Source organism: Coturnix japonica, chromosome 14 (genome assembly GCF_001577835.2).
Source record: "Coturnix japonica isolate 7356 chromosome 14, Coturnix japonica 2.1, whole genome shotgun sequence".
Classification (NCBI taxonomy): domain Eukaryota; kingdom Metazoa; phylum Chordata; class Aves; order Galliformes; family Phasianidae; genus Coturnix; species Coturnix japonica.
The window spans coordinates 10,820,856-10,840,429 of record NC_029529.1 but is presented as its reverse complement, the minus strand read 5'-3'; the positions used below and the strand labels follow the sequence as shown (position 1 = coordinate 10,840,429).

General features: G+C 50.5%; 1 protein-coding gene across 2 annotated transcripts; it reads left to right on the top strand.

Annotated features, from left to right (window-relative positions):
- Window positions 1-445: 445 nt before the first annotated feature.
- FAM234A (family with sequence similarity 234 member A) lies at window positions 446-18,349 on the top strand. 2 transcript variants are annotated; one of them, XM_015877357.1, is made up of 12 exons: window positions 446-529; window positions 5,884-6,194; window positions 7,271-7,387; window positions 7,689-7,871; window positions 11,415-11,545; window positions 12,906-13,035; window positions 13,487-13,625; window positions 14,016-14,156; window positions 14,378-14,456; window positions 14,881-15,033; window positions 15,889-15,991; window positions 16,130-18,349. In XM_015877357.1, the coding sequence occupies exons 2-12, from the start codon at window positions 5,930-5,932 to the stop codon at window positions 16,339-16,341; spliced, it is 1,653 nt and encodes a 550-aa protein (XP_015732843.1). In that variant the 5' UTR covers window positions 446-529; window positions 5,884-5,929; the 3' UTR covers window positions 16,342-18,349. The 2 variants fall into 2 exon arrangements, with proteins under 2 accessions (XP_015732843.1, XP_032303434.1); XM_032447543.1 differs by lacking the exon at window positions 446-529 and adding an exon at window positions 4,161-4,520.
- Window positions 18,350-19,574: the final 1,225 nt, after the last annotated feature.

Here is a 19,574-nt window from a genome sequence, read left to right as displayed (position 1 = left end):
TTTGTTAACACTTCAGCCCTTTAACAAGAGATCTCCCTGCCCCTTTACACAGCTGGTACTTGAGAACAGCAGTAAGCGCTGCTTCTGATTGGATTCATGTCAATTCTTTGCTTGTACATGGTAAATCGAAAAGCTTTTTAGTGTTCAACCACTTCATTCTTACACCTCCAGAGTCGCCTTGCTGTGCCGGGTGCAGTTTGACCCTCTGTCAGCTGTTGATCTTTGTGATGTGGATGGGATCAACAGTGGGTTTTTCTGACTTAGTGCTGCAGAACAGCCCAAGTTGGAGCGGCTGCTGCGCTGTGTGTGGGGCTTCATCCCATACCCGGAGTTCTGCCTTTCTTTGCCATCAGGGAGGCTGGTGTCGGTACTGACCGCTCTGTACCCGTATTAAAGACACGTGTTTCCTCCTCGCACCGCTCTTCCGCTTCCTTCTTCCGCTTCACTTGTTCCGCTTCCGCCTTTTGACGTTACATCCGGCCGGCGCCGTGCGGGGAACGGAGGCGGAAATGACGGTGATGGCGGCGCGGTGAGTGCGGAGGCTGGGCCTGTAGGATGAGCCTGGGGGGAATCTATGCCGTGCTGGGGGGTTCTATGCCGTGCTGGGGGATCTATGCGTGCTTGGGGATTATGCCCCCGTGCTTGGGGGTTCTATGCGTGCTGGGGGGAGTTCCTGTTGCCGTGCTGGGGATCTATGCCCGTGCTGGGGGGGGATCTATGCCGTGGCTGGGGGGGATTATGGCCGTGCTGGGGGGATCTATGCCGTGCTGGGGGGATCTATGCCGTGCTGGGGGGGTTCTATGCCGTGCTGGGGGATCTATGCCGTGCTGGGGGGATCGTATGGGTGCTGGGGGGATCTATGGGGCTGGGGGGGGGATCTATGGGGCTGGGGGGGATCTATGGGGCTGGGGGATCTGTGCGTGCTGGGGGGTTCTATGCGAGCTGGGGGGATCTATGCGGCTGGGGGGGATCTATGCTGGTGGGGACTCTATGCAGTGCTGGGGGGGATCTGTGCCGTGTGGGGGGGTCCTGTGCATGCTGGAGGGATCTATGCGTGCTGGGGGGGATTATGCGTGCTGGGGCGATCTGTGCGAGCTGGGGGGTCTATGCCGTGCCATGGGGATCTTATGCCGTGTGGGGGGATCTATGCCGTGCTGGGGGGATCTATGCGTGTGGGATCTATGCCGTGCTGGGGGGGATCTATGCGTGCTGGGGGGACTCTATGCGTGCTGGGGGGGGATATATCGTGCTGGGGGGTCTAATTGCGGTGCTGGGTGGGGATATATGGGGTGCTGGGGGGGTATATGGGGTGCTGGGGGAGTATATGAGGTGCTGGGGGGGATTATGCCGTGCTGGGGATTATGTGCCGTGCTGGGGGGATCTGTGCCGTGCTGGGGGGGATCTGTGCCGTGCTGGGGGGGATCTGTGCCGTGCTGGGGGAATTTATGTGCCGTGCTGGGGGGATTGTGCGATGCTGGGGGGGATTGGGCGGCTGGGGGGGATTGTGCGTGCTGGGGGATCTATGCCCGTGCTGGGGGGGATCTATGCCCGTGCTGGGGGGATCTATGCCGTGCTGGGGGGATCTTAATGCTGTGCTGGGGGGATCTATGCGTGCTGGGGATCTATGCGTGATGGGAGGATTCGTGTGCCGGCTGGGGGGATCTATGCCGTGCTGGGGGGGGATCTATGCCGTGCGTGGGGGGGTCTGATGCGTGCTGGGGGGGGTTATGGGGTGCTGGGGGGATCTATGGGGCTGGGGGGGGATCTATGGGGCTGGGGGGGATCTATGGGGCTGGGGGGGGATCTATGCCGTGCTGGGGGGGATCTATGCCGTGCTGGGGGTGATGCCCGTCACAGGCTCCAGCAAAGGGGCAGCCCGGGGAGCTGGACTCCAGGCTGTCACTGAGGCTCTGATACAGGCTATATCTGCAGTGGGTTGGGGCTGACCCCACAGGCTCACATGGGATCTGCAGCAGTTGGGTGGCTTTGATACCTGGGTGCTGATAAACTGCTTGTGTTTCTGTTGCTTGGTTATTATCACTGACGTAACCTGTTCCACGTAGCTTTGATGTGTTGGTACTACAAAGAGGGTGGATTTCTGTTGGATATAAGGACCACAGTGAGGTTGGTGAGGCACTGCAGCAGGTTGCCCAGTGATGTGGTTGATGCCTCATCCCTGGAGGCTTTCAGGACATATCAGGCTCTGGGCAGACTGATTTAGCTGTGCTGTCCCTGTGCATTGCAGGGGAGTGGGACTAGATGGCTTTCAGAGATCCCTTCCAACTCTGGGTTGCAGACTGCATCCTTACCAAGGCCATAAGGATCACAGGAGGTGCCCCCAGAGCCAGAAGTCAGTTTGTGGCAGCTCTGTGTTATGCCAGGGCTGTGGCTTTGTCAAGGAAGAGATATGGGCTGCAGATGACCCCATAGGACTGTACGCTTCAGAGTGCAGCCTGAGTGTATTCAGAGAGGAAACATCTCGCTCAGGGGAAATCTGAAGTGTTAATTCCTCTTGGTTGGATGCTAATGTAAGTAGGACTGCAATAAAGGGACCCAATAAATGATGCACTGACTTTGTGTAGCAGCAGGTGAGTGCCCAGTGAGCTCACATCACACCGCAGTCAGCTTGTAGGTGGCAGCCCCAGTGGGGATGTTGCATCTTAATGCAGGGCAATGTTTGGGAGCTGTTTTGTCACCAGGGATTACAGGGTGGGGATTCAGCTGTTTGGCTGACAGGAGCTTGTAGGGTGTTTGAAACAAATAAACCTTTAATGCAAATACTGTATCTGTGTTCCTAAAAGGACCAGTCTCAATCTGACCCCATCATTCTATGAAAGATGTGAACACACTGAGTGTCAGACCTGGGTGTGATAATATTGCTAGAAAGTTTCCAGGAAGAAGCACTATCACAGAATCACTATCTTGTGAGATTGCTGCATTTAGGACCTTGCTTGGGCATTTTATGGGTGGAAAATGAGTGAAACCTTCCATCACACCATACACTTAAATGGCTCCTGTTATCATACAGCTGACTTTGTGCAGTTCTCTGCACCAGCTGATTGGTAATGATGGTTTGTCCCTTTGGTTTGGCTGCAGCTTGGCACCTTGCTGCACAAGTTGCACTGGTTTAATGCAGATCAAATCTGCCAAGCTGTGCTGTACAAGAGGAGAGTCAGTGCCCCATGGAGGTGAGTTACACTGGGGAGCCCTGTTTGTTCTGTGGGACAGGAAAGGGGTTTGTTTGGTTCCTCTGCTTGGAGTGGGGACAGCTGCCCTTGCTGTGCTGCAGGAGCAAGCAGCCTTCAGAGCTCAGAGAGCGCCTCCCTGGTGCTGCTTGTAATTATTTGTAATTATCAGCTATGTTGTGCAATTATTTCCTTTCCTAGGAAGTCCTTTTCATGCAGCATCATCAGGTGAGGCGTCCAGGACCTGAGCAGAGCCATCAGACCCAGTACATGCAGCAGTGTTAATCTGCAGCAGCACGTTGCTGTCTATTTCATTGCAAGCTTTGGGTGCATCAACCCCCCCCCCAGGGATGTATATTTTGTGCCCTTTACCAATGGGAGACAAAATGTCGGCTGCTAGAGGACAGAAAAGTCATCTGAAACGCACACTATCGTTTTCTGCTTGTCTCCAATTAAACTGATTACCAGACAGCTTTGTTGCTCACAGATCAGACTGTTTCATGTGCTGCCAGCACGTCCTTTGGCACTGCGGGCAATGGGATTTCCTGCATTGTTTGAACCCTTGTGGTCATTGTTCTGACCCTCCATATGCTCTGGCAGGGGAGCGAAGGGCAGTGTTCAGATGCTGAAAGAAGAGAGAAAGGAACTGCTTTAAAAGCACGGAGAGCTCTTTGTAATCAGCGGCTCCTGGGGTCGCTGCTGCAATAGAAGGGGAATTGCTGGGGCTGGCAGTATAATTACTACCTTTTTTCTCTTGTTCTCATCCCAGTCTGGATGACAGTGGTGTGGCTTGTGACGCCTCACAGAAGTGAGCCTTCAGAGCAGCATTAGGATGATGGTGTCCATTTGGGTCTGAGAAGCAGCCCCGTTTCATCGCACGCTGTTTGCAGGAGGAGTCCCAGGTGTTAGAAGCACTCTGCTGTGCCCTGGCAGCTTAATGGCTTCCTGCCTCATGGGCAGCACTGTTCTCAGGGGCTGATTCAAGCTGTGACCCAGCAGCATCACCGCAGTGCTGAGGAGGGAAGGCTGCTGCTCCCAGCTCAGTACTTGGAGATCACCTCACCAACTCCTGCCCTCTCCACCAGCACCACAATGGCAGAAGCTGCTGTTGCTCCATTCCAGTAAATCATTTGCTCAGCCCGTGGCTGTGGCCTCGTACCTTGACCCCATTGATGGGCCGGCTCCCTTTGGTGCCAGCAAAGCAATGCTCTGCTCATTGCTGCCACAGCCAAACCCACTGCTCTTTCTCTCCTTCCCCTCTCATCCTGCCATTGCCGGGTGCCCGCTGTGTGCTGCAGCAGGTTGGGATCTGACGGCCTCAAGGAGTTCTCTCAGGTGCTGGGAAGGGCAGATGAGGTCTTTGGAATGAGGGCTCTGGAGGAGGATACGGCTTCTACATTATTGATTTCATTGGATTTGCATGGTGTTTTGCAGCCTGGATTCAATTGCCTGGAGCGAGATCTTGTACTTGATGTGCTGTAGCAGAATAAATGCCAGAGTGCTTGGATACAAGTGCTTCATAGCTACAGCCCTGAAAGCTCAGCTCTCCTGTGCTGAGCTGCTTTTCCCCACTCCTTTGCTCCTCTGTGCTCCATCCTGTTGCCTCTACCCCTGGATGCCTGTGTGAGCCGCCCTGGTGAGGTGAGGGCTATTCCTGGAGTCACTCCTCGCTGCTCCATTTCCTCCTGGGATCTCTGCAGCCCTACAACATTGAGCCCCTCCTTATTGGAGCTGGAAGCCGGAGGGCTCTGAGCTCACACCACTGCTGACTTGAAGTTCTTTTCTGCTGGGGAAGTCAATTGTCGAGTCGGGCGATTTGGGCACGTTGCTGTGGCGGTGCAGTCATGGAAAGTTGGCTGGGCTGTCATGTTTATTTGCTCAGATAGAACTTCTTATGACACGGTCGTGCAGCTTTTTCCAAGGCTGCTGGAATGTGGTGTTCTTTCTTTCCTCTGCTATTTTTGTTTTTAAAGAAGCGCTGGCTGAGAGAGGCCTGAAAACTATCTATGATATTGTTTGTTATTGTTGCGGGTAATGCTAACGTTAGCTCTTCTTCCACTGCGATGTAACCAAATGTGCCCATTTTTAATCTGAATATATGCATTCGTTTTCCCACAAAGAGGAAAGTGTTTGCTCTCCTGCCTGCTGTAGGGCTGGGCTGCAGCACTCACTGGGGATGCTGCTCAATAGCTTTGTTCTATTCCTACGCAGCAGAATATGTTGACGTTTGTTTCTCCTGGGGAAGCTCAGGTGCTCATTACACCAAGGCACATCTCTGTGCTGGGAAATGAGAGCCACAAGTGTTTCCTTTCACCTGTCCCGCCTGGTGTCAGGCTGCCGTACACAGAAGGCTTTTCAGTTGCAGGAAGCCTTCTGTTCTTCACCAGGAGGACCTGCAGGAGCAGCCAAACCATTCAGCATAGAACCCATAGCCTGCTTGGTCCTTGCTCTGGGTCTAGCAGAGCTCATTGCCTCCTGTAAAGAATAAGTGGTGCTGTTTCTGTGTGTCCCCATCTCCCCCCGCTGCTCTGTGTAGATCTCCAGTGTCTGAGGTGCTTGTTATCCAGCTGTGTGACAGCACAGTGACCTGTTGCCTCTGTTAGATGTCTCCATCCTGAATATCAGGTAGTGACAGAACACTTGGTCATTTCTTGCTTCATTCCGAAATCTGCTTTAACTCTTCTTCCCATTGTTACAGGTGAAGGAGAAGAAGGTTGTCTGAATATACCTATGAGTGAGCTGCAATGGATAACAAAGACTCAGAAGCTGAGATCCACCCTCTGAAGACAGAGGACGTGAAAGCTCAAGAGAACCATGAGAACTCTGTTGAGAGGAGAATTATCATCAAGCCGTCGTCGCAGCTGTCTCGGCTGTCCCGCTGGCGCACTGCTGCCTTCTTCGTCTCATTATTCTTGTGTCTCATCATTGTGTTTGCCTTCTCCTTTATCATTCCTTGCCCAGAGAGGCCTGTTTCAGAGAGAACGTGGCTCCGAAACTATGACAGTGCAGGTGAGCTTGCTGTAGCAGAATAATTACCTTGGGTCCCGTTCCCTTATGTGTTATGGATTGGAATTGCTGAACTCTACCTAAGGCCGATCTGGAGCTGGGCCTGCAGGGGTGCTGCTCTTGGGAGTGAGGGCTGTGAACACCTGACCTGGATAAGCAATGGCCCATCATAATTGGAGTGTTTTTCCAGGAGGTGTTTACAGGATCTAATAGAGAAATTAAATGCTGCTCTGAAGCACTAATGAGCTCACAGACTGGTCTTACTTGGCAAATAATGGGGAAGGGTGCCTAGGAATAAATCTCTGCTGCAGTTTGGTCTGTGAAGTGCTCCCATGAAGTTTGAGCTTCGGTTTGGGGATCGTTAGACATCCTTTCTCTATCAGCACGACTTTCCAGCTTTTCTCTGTGGCTGACAGGAAGGGGAGAAGAGTAATTGCATCTTGTTACTTTATTAGCTGTGCAAAGTTATAGTTGTTTTCATCAGCTCTCTAACCTGGGAGCTGCTCCTTGGTGACTCAGCATCCACTTCTGTCAGTCCTTTCCTTTAATCTTGTGTGTGGTGATTATGTGCTGGTTAAGCTGTAGCTGCAGAGATAGTGCTCCCCAGCAGGGACTGAACTTTATGCTTTAATGCCTAAATCCAAAGTTCTGCTACTTTGAGATTTATATGGCTGCTTTTAGCTGAAAGTGAGAAAGATGATATATTTGGGACTGTTTTGGTCCCCCCTGCCCCCCCATATTTTGGGAATAGCAACCCCACCCCAAGACCAGAGTTGTTTTTTGTTAGACATAGTTCAAATTCTGGATGCCTGGCTATAAAAAGAGACAAATCCTCCAGGGGATGACAAATGAAAACAAATTATCCTTTGGCACTGACTTCAGTGCTTAGTGCTCATGTAGATGCCTTTTTTTTTTTTCTCATGTTGTTTTGTTATTACAAAAGCCAATTTGTCCTGATGTTGCACAGTCAGAGCTGGAGGCAGTGAGTGGGTCTCTGGGAATGTGTGCTTTGCTGCGGCCAGCTGAGCTGGTGGCTGAGACAGTCCTCACCAGTGCCTGACTTCTGGTCTCTTTTACAGTGGCTTACCGGTTTCTTGTTATAGAAGATGTGAACAAGGACAAAGTGCAAGATGTCATCTTTGCTTTCAAAGCCAGCAATGGCAGCAGCAGCTTCAACAGCTCCTGTTTGGATGAAGGTAGCTGATTCTGAAACAGAAGGGCCTTGTAGCAAGGGTTGTTCCTTCTTTTAGTTAGTATTAATGGGGCTGCTGTGGCTGATGTCCTGAGGTGGGTGCTGGCATTGAAGTAATGTCCATAGTGTCAATTCTCCTCCGTGTCATTAAATTTGAAGCACTGAAGTGGAGATAAGGGGAAAGACAGTGGTTCTGAGAGAGAAAACAGGGTGGGGGTGGCATGGGGCAAGGCACAGCGTTCTGGTGCTGCAGTGTAGCAGATGTGGGAAGGGCTCATACTCCCTCTGATGCATCTTCCCTGCAGGTCTGCCTTCTCCATGTGCTTTCATCACTGCCGTGTCCGGCACGAATGGCAGAGTGCTCTGGGAGAGACCTGCTGCCACGGAGGTGGAATGGATGCAGTGCGGCATCACGCAGCTTGGAGGGGCCCCAGGCTGCCTTCTGGTGGGGCAACCGGTGTCACTGACTGCAGTTGACCAGCAGACAGGTGGGTGGCAGGCAAAATAACAGGGAACAGCACTACTTTCATTCCTCACCTGGTGGCTGTCACACCTTGGGAACACTGATGTGACATCACGAGGTGACATGGATGATGTACATGGAGTGTTTATCATCTTAAAAGCCTTGCCAGAGTCATTGGCTGAGCCCTTGAGAACTGCTTGTCCTCCATTCCAAGGGCTGGACTCTGTTGTGGTATTTTGTGCCAGCTGCTGTATTATGAGAACAACTTTTAAAACAGGAGAAGCAGCCCACAGTTGTGAATGTTACTTGATGCTCTTGTGGGCTGGACACAAACCAGTGCTGTTTCTCAGTCATTTGTGAACAAGTTTCTCAGTCACTCTTCATCTTCTTGCCTAAAATTGAAGGGAGGATAAAAAAATGCCTGTACTTCTGTAGGAAAAAGTCTGTTGTGCCTTGAACTTTCCTTTCTGAGGAAGACTGAGATCCATTTCCATTTTGGGGGTCACTGTTTCAAAGACATGCTCTCTCTGTGGAAGCATGCGTGGGATCCTGTCCTCTGTATCTGATATTGCACCCCTTGATCCCTATTTCTCAAATACTGGGAGAGGGAAATTGCAAGAAATAAAGCTCTAAGAGATCTGAGGAAAAAGCTATCAAAGCGTTTAATTTCCAATGTAGCTGGAACGGCATATGCACACACAGTCAGCTGGAAAGCTTCTGCAGTAACTGAGATAATTAGCACCATTTTCCTCATCAACAGGCTTTAGCACAGGTTATTTATAGACGTTAATGAAGTAGTTGCTTTTAGGTCAAAGCGTAGAAAGGTGGCTGCTGAGCCAAAGCCTTGTAACTGGAGTCAGCCATAAAGAAATAGCACATGTATGTAGAGAGACAGCTGGGCTTAGCCACAAGTTGCAGGAGCAACCTGGTAGGAAAACATTCTGCAGATAAATTGAAAGCAAGAGGTGAAAAATTGCTTCTGATACAAAAATGAATACTCCAACAGTTGACATATTCAGTACCTTCTTGCTGTGGCCTTAAGAAGGTCAAAAGCAGCTTCTTCATGCAGTTGGCTTTTGCTATGGGTTAGGAAGACAGGTAGGAATAAAATATCATGTTAAGTGTATTTCAAGTGGTGAAGTCTGACTTTCATCACATACTAAAACCAGTAGCCAGATCAGTCATTAGCTGTTAATGATTCATCATCATGATGGGTTGGTGAGATTCCAGGGACCTCTGCCTTCAATCTCTGCCTGTAGGAAGGTTGAAGGAGAGGTAGGCAGATTATCTCAAGAGTGACTGATGTGGGTTTGATAAAGCCAGTGCCCTTCTGTCAATTCAGATTGTATTATATCTTGCTTGATTTGTTGCCAGCACAAGTGACATGAGCAAACAAGAAGGAAGGCATAGGTATTTGTGTGCTTCTGTTTGTGTGGGATGCTTAACATTCCTGTGTGTGAAGGTAAAACGAGCAGTCTGGAAATGGGAGCTTAAAATTAGCTGTCCCAAACCAAAGGTCTGTGTAGTTGGATATTCTGCCTCTACCATGGCTGAAAGCAGCACCCAGAGGAAGAACAGGGGTGGGTGGATGGTGGCACCTTCTGCCTTTACCTGTGTATGAGCCCTGGGAGTGGGTCTGGTGATATCTCTTCAGTGGAAGAAACCATGGAATAAACCAAGGCTCTTCAGCCACATTGTGACAAGGAGAAGTAAGTCTGTTTTTCTGCTTATCACTCACAACTTCACAAACAATGGTTGTTTCCCGTCACAGTTCTTCATTGCTCCGTGGTTCTTTTGTCTTTCTACATATCTGCTGTGTGCAGAGGGCTGGGAACTCAAAGGTGTTCAGTAAACAAGCAGGCAAGGACACGGCAGGGAGGTCTGACAGTGCTCAGTGCAAGCAGCCTGCCTTCATCTCAGGCCATGTGTGAGCTGGGAAAGCACAGTGCTGGGGTGTGCATTCATCCAGAATGGAGCAAGCAGTTCTGCTTCTTCCCTTTGCAGTTCCTTGGGGTGAGGGCTGAATTCAGCCATGGAAGTTCTGAAGTCCTCATTTTATTCTTTCCAGACCAAAACAAAACCCTTCACCCAGGCTGGATTTACTGTCTAAGCACTTGTCTTGTTGGCTTACATTGCTGTGCTTTTGCTGTGATCCTGGACTGTGAGGGAGCATCACAACGCTCTGCCTGGCTGGTAGAGCAGTCAGGTCTCTTATTAACAGAGCAAGGTGGGGTTGGATTCACAGTTTGTGCTCCTTGGGGGCTGTGTTAGACCATGTAAGCTCCTTAATCCCTTTGTGTTGAAGCTGTCTCACTTACCACCATGAGTTTGTTAAATCAGACTTTTTCAAGGGAGTAAAACACCTTTCTCTATATCTCTTTTCACTGTCTAACCAGCAAAGAATTGAGCATTACGCATCAAAATGTGAGTTTCAGCAGCCTGATCTACTGATGGAGCTTTGGACTGCACTGCAGCTATACTGATATAGTTATTTAAAACGTAAACTCTCTGTAATTTTGCCTGCTTGGGGTTCTTTTGTTTTCTGTTTGTTTTTGAGGGGTGAAATTGTTTGCCTTCCCCTTATTTCCTTAGGGGCATTTTTCTACTTCATATCTGCTGTTATTGCAACAAATCCACGCCGTTCTACTTTTTTTCCCCCCCAGTATTTCAGTAAAAGCTATGGAGGAATTTCAGGCAATCTCTGACTGCAGGCAACGTGGGGCAGTCATTCCTTGGCCCCTCAGTGTGACTGCCTGCAAAGAACATGGTTTCTTTGCATTCCTGAACCGAGCGTGGCTGCATGGGATGCAGTTGAAGGGGCTGGTTAAGGGTTTCCCCTCAGAGCCAGACCCAGTTAGGCACTGAAGTCTTCCTTCAAAAGAAAAGATTAAAAAGCACAGAACTGCAGCAGTCTCTCAGCAAATACTGCTGCAAATTCCCCTTGTCAGTGTCTGGAAGGTCTCCAGCAGCCCTGGGCAGGGTGCAGCTGAGTGAAGCCAAAGCTGTGCTACCTGCACTGACAAGCAGCTGACGGACAGAACTGTCTGAAGAGCTGTGCTCTTCCAACCAGGGAGAGAGGAAGGGTGCGAGCTGAGTTCTGACTGCTCCAGGAGCATCTGCAGGAGTCAGGTTGCTGTAAAACGTGCTGCTGGGAGTAGCCATAAATGCTGCGATCAGAATTCAGCTTCTTTATGGTCTTAGAATGCCTGCACAAATTTAAGTACACAGAATGAAGTTTATAGATAGCTGGAAAGGATTTTCCGTGCAGTGAACACAAAGGAAAATGTGTTAACCTGGGGCATTGAAGCTGTTCTTTGTGCCTGACTGATGGACTTGAGCCTTTATGCAGGCAGCTGGAATTGCTTTCCAGTAAGGGCTGGAATTGTGGATTCTGGGTCTCATTTGAAATGCAGAAATACCCCATGATGAGCATAATTGTGGCTGCCTTGCAGGGCTGATGGGCTGTCTGTGAGTGACTGCTGCAAAGTGCTTTGAGGAACAAGAGTGTTTGAAAGCCTTTCAACCTAAAGTGCTTTTTAGTGAACATTTCCCAATAATTCTCTTCTAGGGGAAGTTCAGTGGAGACAGTCTGATGACTTTGGAGCTAATTATACTGTGCTGACTCCCTTGTCAGTGATTCCAGATGTGGATGGTGATGGAGTTCAGGACCTGATAATCTTTATTGCTACAGGAGATAAGGTAGGTCACTGTGAAGTTATGCTGAGCCCTGTGACCTGGGCAGGGCATGGCAGGAATGCTGCTTGTTTCAGTCCTGCAGTCTGCAGAGGAAGTTCCCAGAGGCCTCTAATTGTGTTTGGGGAAGGTTCTTTCCCACCCTGCAGAAATATACTCCCAAATCAGTGCAAGTGTTCTATGGCTTAAGAAGCAAACCAGGCAGGAACCAGTCTCTCTTTTCAGTCTGTGTTCCTCTCAGGCTGTGTATGGAGATCACCAAGGCAAGATGAGCTTGCAGTTTTCTAGGACCATGCTCAGAAAAGTGGAAACAAACAGCCTGACAGGTTTGGCTCCTGGATCAAAGTGTGTCTGGCAGCCACTGCCTCTGTACAACCACTGGGCTTCCTGGTACCTTCTGTGGCTGTGCTTTGCTTGCTTTGCTCAGTTCTCTTCCTGCTGTCGCTGTGCTGATTAGTTCTGACTTGGGTTCACACACCAGAGCACTGTGAGCAGACTGAGTTCTGCCATCTGAGGCATTGTTGTTGCCAGAGTCATCAGAAATTCTATCCTCTCCAACTCCTACATTTCTGTTTCCTTTCCTGTTGCTTTTCCTATCCCAGTTATCTCAAGACTTTTGTTTTTCTAATCTTAGGACATGATTGAAAGTAGTCTCTGTTCTGCAGAACTGCTGTATGATTTGTTTTCTATTTATCCTTTCTGGTTGTTTTGGTACGAAACCCTTCCCTCCCTCCCTTGGGACTTGGCAGGCACTCTCAACTCAAGTAAAAGTACACTGTGCATTGAGAAATGGCACAAAGTGTGGGGAGCTTGAGGGCAGCTCTGCAGCTGGGAAAGGCAGCCCCTTCAGAAAGGGGATTCAGTCCTTAAGGTTCCCAACTTTGTTGCTGCCAAGGGCTGAAGTAGAATGTGATGTTGTACTCCTGTTTCCTGAAACAGCAGAGCTGTTTCTCAGTCTTAGTGTGCTGTGCTTCCCCCAGATCACACCTCTTGCCCACTCTTTTAAGTTTCAGCTTGACTCTACCCTTTTTTCTCTTGGGTGAAGTGTTGTGTGGATTCTGTTGCTCTGATCCCTGCGCTAAGAGAATATAAAGAAATCTGGCAGCTTCTTTTATTTTCAGTCTCTGTGAACTCACAACAGCTTTAGGAGGATGATTTTAGGGCACTAAAAATAGTAGCAGAGCTACTCTGTGGCAAGAACTTGGGTCCCCCTGCTTTTGGCAGGCCTGCAAGGACAGAAGCAGCTGTGCTGGCTGGTCTGCACAGTGTTTCCTGCAGGCACTGTGAGAGAACACGGTGTGAGAACGCTGTATTCAAAGTGATGCAATTTTAACCCCTCTTTATTTTGAATCCCATCCCTGTGTAGATTAAGACCTTCATCCATTCAGGAAAAAGTGGCCAACAGATCGGCTCCACTGGAAGCCTGAATGTGGATGGGGAAGCTCGTTACATCATGCTGAGCCCAGGCTCCTCCCACTACTTCCTTTTCTATACAGGTACAGTCGTGTGTAGGACTGAGTCTGAAAGAATGATTGTAACTGTGAAGTGTTAATTATTGAAGAGCTGTTGGCAACAGTGTTTTACATTCTCAAATCTGTGTCATGTTCACGGAGCGGGAGGTATTTGAGGTCAAGAGAAGGAGGGACTTTTGCTGGAACTGAAGTTCATTACATACTGCAGTAATTTCATTTGAAGGAATGTAGGTTTTAAGCAGTCATATGCATAGCAAGTGATTCCTGTGGAACTCATGGGTTGTGAACAGATACGGTGCTAAAAGTGTTCACAAGCAGGTTTCAGTCTCAAAATGTTGCTGCAGCTTTTTGCTGTAAGCCCTAAAAATGCAATTCATTGCTCATCCACTTCAGACATGATCAGGAAATTCGTAGCACTCAGAGCAAGCACGGGATAACTTTTCTCTCTTGTTTTTGCCCTTCTTTCTTTGTGTAGCCAACTCTATCTACGCATATTCCCTGAAAGATCTCTACAGTGCAGCAACTGGGATGGAAATTAAGCTTCCTGGCCTTGAGCAAGATCCTCAGTGGGAGAAGAACGTCGATCACACCACACACCGCCTGATCCCTCTCAGGTTTGGTATTGGATCTTGGCTGCTGGTGGGTTGGAGGGTTCTGGTGTTCCTGCCTTTGTTCTGCCCTGACTGCCCATACCTGGGGAGGGGGCTGGTATTGGTGGCTTTGTCAGGATTTCACAGGAGGGGAAGCAGGTTGGGATTTTGCATGTGTGTTTGATTGGAGCATGACTTGTAACTCTTAATAACTCATCCAGTGTGTGGCAACTGCAGGACCCAGTGCTTCAGCTCCCAGCCCTGCTTGACTTCCCTGCCTGCTAGGATGAGTCTCTGACTCTTAAAGTGCAGGGGGAAAAAAAAAAGCTTAAAAGAGTCCCTCCCAAAACAAAGACCACCAAGAACCAGCGTTCCCAGTCTAGGAAGCATAATCCATGTTCTGTTCCTGTTCAGCACCGGAGACATACGTTACCTGGCAAAAATTCCTGGCAGATCGAGGGAGAACATCCTGGTTGTGAGCTCAGAGATGACCACGCTGATCAGTGCACAGAATCTGCAGACATTGTGGACCCTCAACGTGTCCCGTGTCATGAGGTAACGTTACCTGTGTGGATTCTGTGTGCCATTCCCAGGCTTCCAGCAGCAGTGAGCCTGGCAGGTGTTATATTTTTGTTTGAAACATAAAGGCCTGCGTTGTAGCAGTTGAGTCTTTTGTTGGTTCTTTTTTGTGAGGACAGAAGCTGCTCTGAAAGAACAGGGTATTCACAAGCTGTTAGGCTGTGTTGTGATCTGTCCTTTCTCTTCCTTTCTCTTAGTGAGCCACTGCTTGGGTACTACAAACCTGATGTTCTTGATGTTGTCCTTGAGAGTGAGATCGGACCCAACAGGAAAAAGGTTTGAAAGCTCTTCCTTTTAACTTCCTTTTTCTCTGCATGTCTCAGCTCAAGCAGACATTTTGTCGAGGTATGATGTGCTGCCTCCAGCTGATTTTAGAAGGCTTTAGGCTGGGAAAGGATCTCTTTTAAGAAGCTACTGAAGGCAGCCCAGACACTTTAATTCTCAGCAAGTGACTCCGATGACAGAGCTTTGAACCCCTTGAAATAACTTGCAAGACTTGTGACTTCACTCTAACGTGGTCCACCCCAGGTCTCTCAGCTCTGTGATCAAGTAGAAGCTCAGCTTCAAGTGTCTCCTCGTCTTCCCACGCGTCAGATACTTGCTCCTTTAGACAGTGTGGGGTAGAGGCAGCTGACTTGACCTCTTACTCATGGCTCATAGAGCTCTTTGATACGTGTTCCTTTTCTTTCTTCCCTGCCAGGTTATGATTGTGGAGGGTGGATCTGGAGCAGTCCAATGGGACCTGAAGCTGAACTCTAGAGCAGAGAGCCCCCAGCCAGCTACACTTTCTACTGCTGATCACCGGTCAACCTTCCTCATCTGGGGTGAATACCAAGTAGCAGGAAATGAAACGGTGAGTAGTGCTGCTGAATGGTTGCTTTTTTCAATGCTCAGAGTCAGAATTGTCTGGACCCACCCCGTTTCCCCAGTGCTCACATTCAGATCCTTGTATTCCACTAACACTGCATCATTCTGTGCAGGGTGTGGGGTATCCACATGTCTCTGATCAGTCCAGTCTGCATGCAGCAGGAATGGGGTCTTGTCTGTACTGGGTCCTCATAGTGTCCATGGCAGTGTCCCTGCTAGCAGTTGGCACCAGCAACGTTCATCATCCTCAGTCTGGCTGCATAGAGAAAATGGTCTTCTTGTCTGTGTGAGCAAAGGCACTGGATCGCCCATAGTCTTGCCTCAGTGTGCTGCTGTATTTGAGTTGAGAGGCTGCTGGCTTAGTGCCTCTGAATCTGCTGCTGTTTGACCTGGAGCCTCTGCAGCAGTACTGCACGCAGTGATGTCTCGTGGCCACATTAATATCCTCTCTTTGCTCTGAGGCAGTCTGACAGCCCTGATGTGTTGCTCAGCTGTGTGACTGAGCCCTGCTGGAGCAGCGGCTGGCAGTGTTAGTGACAGTTTATGTCCTGGAGGATCCCTGAACACCAGCTGAACTTCCTGTGCTTTTCTTGCTGAGTCTGTCAGCCCTGGGGTAATCTGTCTTCTGCACACAGCAGACAGACTTGTTGTTTGCAGGAAGGTTGGGCTGGGGAGTAAGGCACCAAGCAGTCAGTGAAATCCCAGCACTGGTGCTGGTGGCATCAGATGGGATATGTTGGCCATGCACAAATATCCAACTGGATGCACTCAGTTGAACAGGAAGGAATGGCTAAGCCGGGTATTTGGGATAACTGTTCTGAGCGTGTCCTGTTGGTTTCAGATATCAACAGATCCTCTACAGAAGCTTTATCTTTTCCATCCTTCCTACACTAATGTCCTATTGGAGCTCCGCAACAGCACAGATCAGATAATTGCCTTCAATGGTAAGTTCTCCCCCTTCAGCCCTTCAGCAAGGAGGTGCAGGAGGAAGAACCTGCTGCTGCCTCCAGGACTGCTGGATGTGTGGGGTTGGGCTCATGGCAGACATCTTATGCTGGGCTGTTCCTTCTTCTCTGTTACAGCCACGCTGTTCGAGCGCAGCCGTCACGCCTGCTATGTGCTGTTGAGGGGACCTCAACCCGGTGAGGAGCCAGGGCTGGTGTCTCTGATGAAGCGTAAGCTGAAGGAGGACGTCTCTGAGAGCAGGGTGATCTGGCTGAGCCAGGTGGCTGTGGACAGTGAGCAGTACATCCGTGACCGCCTCTATAGGATGCGGTACCACAGCAGAGTGTGAGCTGGCCAGGAGACCAGGAGAGTCTTCAGGCTGCCTCTCCTCTGCAGCAGTGCTCTTAGCAAACCCAGATCGTGGATTCAAATGGGAAGCTGCCTTTCTCGATCTGCAAACCAAAGCGTGGCTGGCAGGGAAGCAACCCCTCTGCCTGGGTATGCCCAGGGTGAGGGAGCAGCTGCCAGTGCATCCATTGCCAGAGCTGATGGGGCTTCAGTGCTCAGCCACCGCTGAAGTGTCGTGAGCTCAGGGATGAGGGCTTTCCCCTCCTTTTTGTGCCCACTGAACTGTGCTGGCTCAGCCTGTAGATGGAGGGAAACGTGCTTGCTGGGAATGCCTGCACTGGTTGTTTCTTGGGTGCTTGCATGAGAAGTGGAGCTTCTGTGTGTGGTGTTAGGTTTCCTTTCTGAGTCAGCTCTCCTGGCTGCCAGAGAGGTGCTTGGCTGCAGGCTGATTTACAGTTACCCCCTCCTGAATTTGGGCCCCTGCTTCAGTAGTGGGTATGTGTAGTGCTAGACTCCAGCCCTGTGAGTGGGCTAAGTCTTACCTGGGCCTTCAGAATGCAGGTTGAAGTGTCATTCTACTTAGAAAATGACCTTTTCTCCTAAGAACAGCCCCATGTGCCTCTCCCTGCAGTCACAAGGCGAAGTGTGTTTTCTGTGCTGCTTCCTTTCCAGCCAGGCTGTGTAGCACTGATGACACCGAAAGGGAGCTGGTCTCCTACCTGACTTATGCACCATCATTCCCCTCACCCCATTGTGTTTACAGGGGACGTGAAAACCACCATGAGCCTGGGCTGACTGGTCCCTGCAGGTACGGACACCACCTCTCCTCTTGGTTTCAAGGTGCAAGGGGATCTAGGCCATTTTTTAATAGTGGAATTGCACTTTAACCTTTCCTGGGAGCTTGGCTTGCTGGTCCTGGGAATCCTGTTCCCAAGTGGCAATGCCAGCTGTCCTGCAAATGCTCCTGCAGCCTTTGCAGCTGCTGTGGTGCCCATCTGAGCATGGTCCTCTCTGCTATGAGGTGGGCATGTTGCAAGACAGACACGAGCCACTTGGTGAGACTACAGGAGCTGTCTGTCCATGGGGAGCTCTGTGCTGCCTCCTTGCCCTGAGATGAAGAGATGTCCCCAGAGAGTTGGTTGCTGTGTGGAGGTGATGTCTCACTTGGAGGCTTCTTCATGGGGAGGTGTGTGCTTTGGTGGGCACCAGTGCAGGCTGCAGAAGCAGTGTGCACAGCCTGGACCGTAGGCTGCACGGTCCTGAAATCTGCTGTCCCTGCACCAGCTGCACTGAGACACAACCACTGTTCATACACTGGTGTCCATTTGGTTGCTGAGAAGAAGGTGGGCAGAAAACACACAGCTTGGCATGATGGAGTTTGCACCCTTAGGAAGCTCTTTGTTTAGTGCTCGGAGTGGGCACCTGTTGCTGCTGTCAGGCGGCCCTGGGGCTGCCCAAAGGATGAGTCCACACCATGACCCAGGGCTGAGTGCTGCAGGTTGTGTCCCACTGCCATTCTGTGGGTGGGAGCAACGTGCCTGGGCTGTATCTCATTGTAATGACACTGTCCTTCATCCTCAGCTCCCATCTCAGACCTGACTTTTCCAGTAGGTAACACTGAACGCCCCTTAGGAATGCTGGGTTTTCAGCTCCTGGGGGCTTTTCTGGCTTTAAGTTTTCCATTTGTGTTTCCAAATCCATTGGAGACCCAGAGGTTCCCTGTGGCAGCTCGACTAAATGAATCAGTGCCAAACCAGCGCCTTCTTAACGAGTCCTTTTTCCAGCTTCTTTCCCCGTGTAATTGTTTTCTGCAGTATTTAATGAATGACTTCGTGCCTTGATTCAATAACTCAGATGGGTGATGATGGCATTAGATCACTGTGTTATGCATTAGTGTGTTTTTTTAACACTAAGACTGTTTGGTTCTTTAACTTATTGCAAATCGTGCTGTATAGGACTTGCTTTAACTGTACTGGTTTCAATAAATCCTCTTTTGCATTGTTTGTAAATGGTGGCCCTGCTTCTGTTGTTGCTGCCAACTGAAGTTATGCAGGAATGGAGAATTTTGGCAGCCCTTCGTGTGACTTCACAAAGGCAGAAAACCCTTTGGGAGGGATCCAGTGTCCTGGTGATGCTCCTGTAAAGCTTGGCTTTACCCTGTGGAGGTGGGTGCCTGTATCTCCCCTTTGTTCTGGTGGTCCTGCTTACCCTGAGCACTGTGTAACCCCAGGGAGCAGCTGGGATGTGCCAACCCAGCCGGCTGTACTAGTGTCAGGCCAGAGGTGCTCAGGAAGAGCGTGAGCTGATACTGAAGCAGTTGCTCCTCCTTCCTGGCAGAGAGAAGCACTGTGATGCTGAGAAAAAGGGCCACTTGGCCCCTTACAGCTGCTTTGTGGGGGGGTCTTTGCAAATGTGCCCCTCTGTGCTGGCACTGCAGACCCCCAGCTCTCCTGCTACAGCAGTGTGGATGCTGGACCTTACAAAAGCAGTTAGGTAACGGAGCTGGGCTGTCCCTTCCCCCTGCCTGGGACTCGCTGACCTGCTTTTACACCCCAGATTCCTGCTGCAGTCCATCAGCATGAAAATCTCTCTCCAGGGCTTGGATTTGGATCAAGCCAGAGGAAGCCGTGCAGCTCACAGTGTCTCCTGGAGCGTGGCACCATCTGTCACCGCCCCGTGGCTGCCAGCACTGAGGTCCCAGGCTCCATCCCACCACCGAGGCTCCTGCAGCTTCCCCAGCACCGAGCTGAGCTGTGAGCAGCCACTTTGTGATGGGGCTTCTGACATCTGCAGCAGGGAAGGGTTTGTCATCCTGCACATCTGCACAGCTCTTAGTAGTCACGGTGCAGGCTGCCCCCCCTTGGTCCTTCATGGGCTGGGGATGACCCTGTGCTGCCCTGCGGTTGTGCTCAGCTCCGAGGCCGAGTGCCAGAGGGCACGAGCCCCCCTCATGTTTATGTAACGGCCGCTATTAATCCCCCACAGCTGGGGCTCAGCTCTGGGAAAGAGAATAATCCTGCGTGAGATCCTCGGGCTCTGCTCAGATTAACGGCTGGTGGACAGGCAGAGCAGCTCAGCTGCCAGCCACCATCCCTGCCTGCCCTGCCAGCCCATGGGGCCTCTGCAACCCTCACTTGTTGCCATCCCACTGCACCCAGCCCAGTTCCAGGTGCCTGCTGCACATGGGGGATACATGCAGCTGCTGAGGGTGTATGCAGGGATGCTCAACACCAT

Excerpts from the sequence above, each read along its gene's own strand:
- FAM234A (XM_015877357.1), top strand. The coding sequence starts at position 5,930 with ATGGATAACAAAGACTCAGAAGCTGAGATCCACCCTCTGAAGACAGAG. Across the intron at positions 13,626-14,015 it reads CACCGCCTGATCCCTCTCAG|CACCGGAGACATACGTTACC; the intron begins GTTTGGTATTGG and ends GTTCCTGTTCAG. Across the intron at positions 14,457-14,880 it reads TCGGACCCAACAGGAAAAAG|GTTATGATTGTGGAGGGTGG; the intron begins GTTTGAAAGCTC and ends CTTCCCTGCCAG.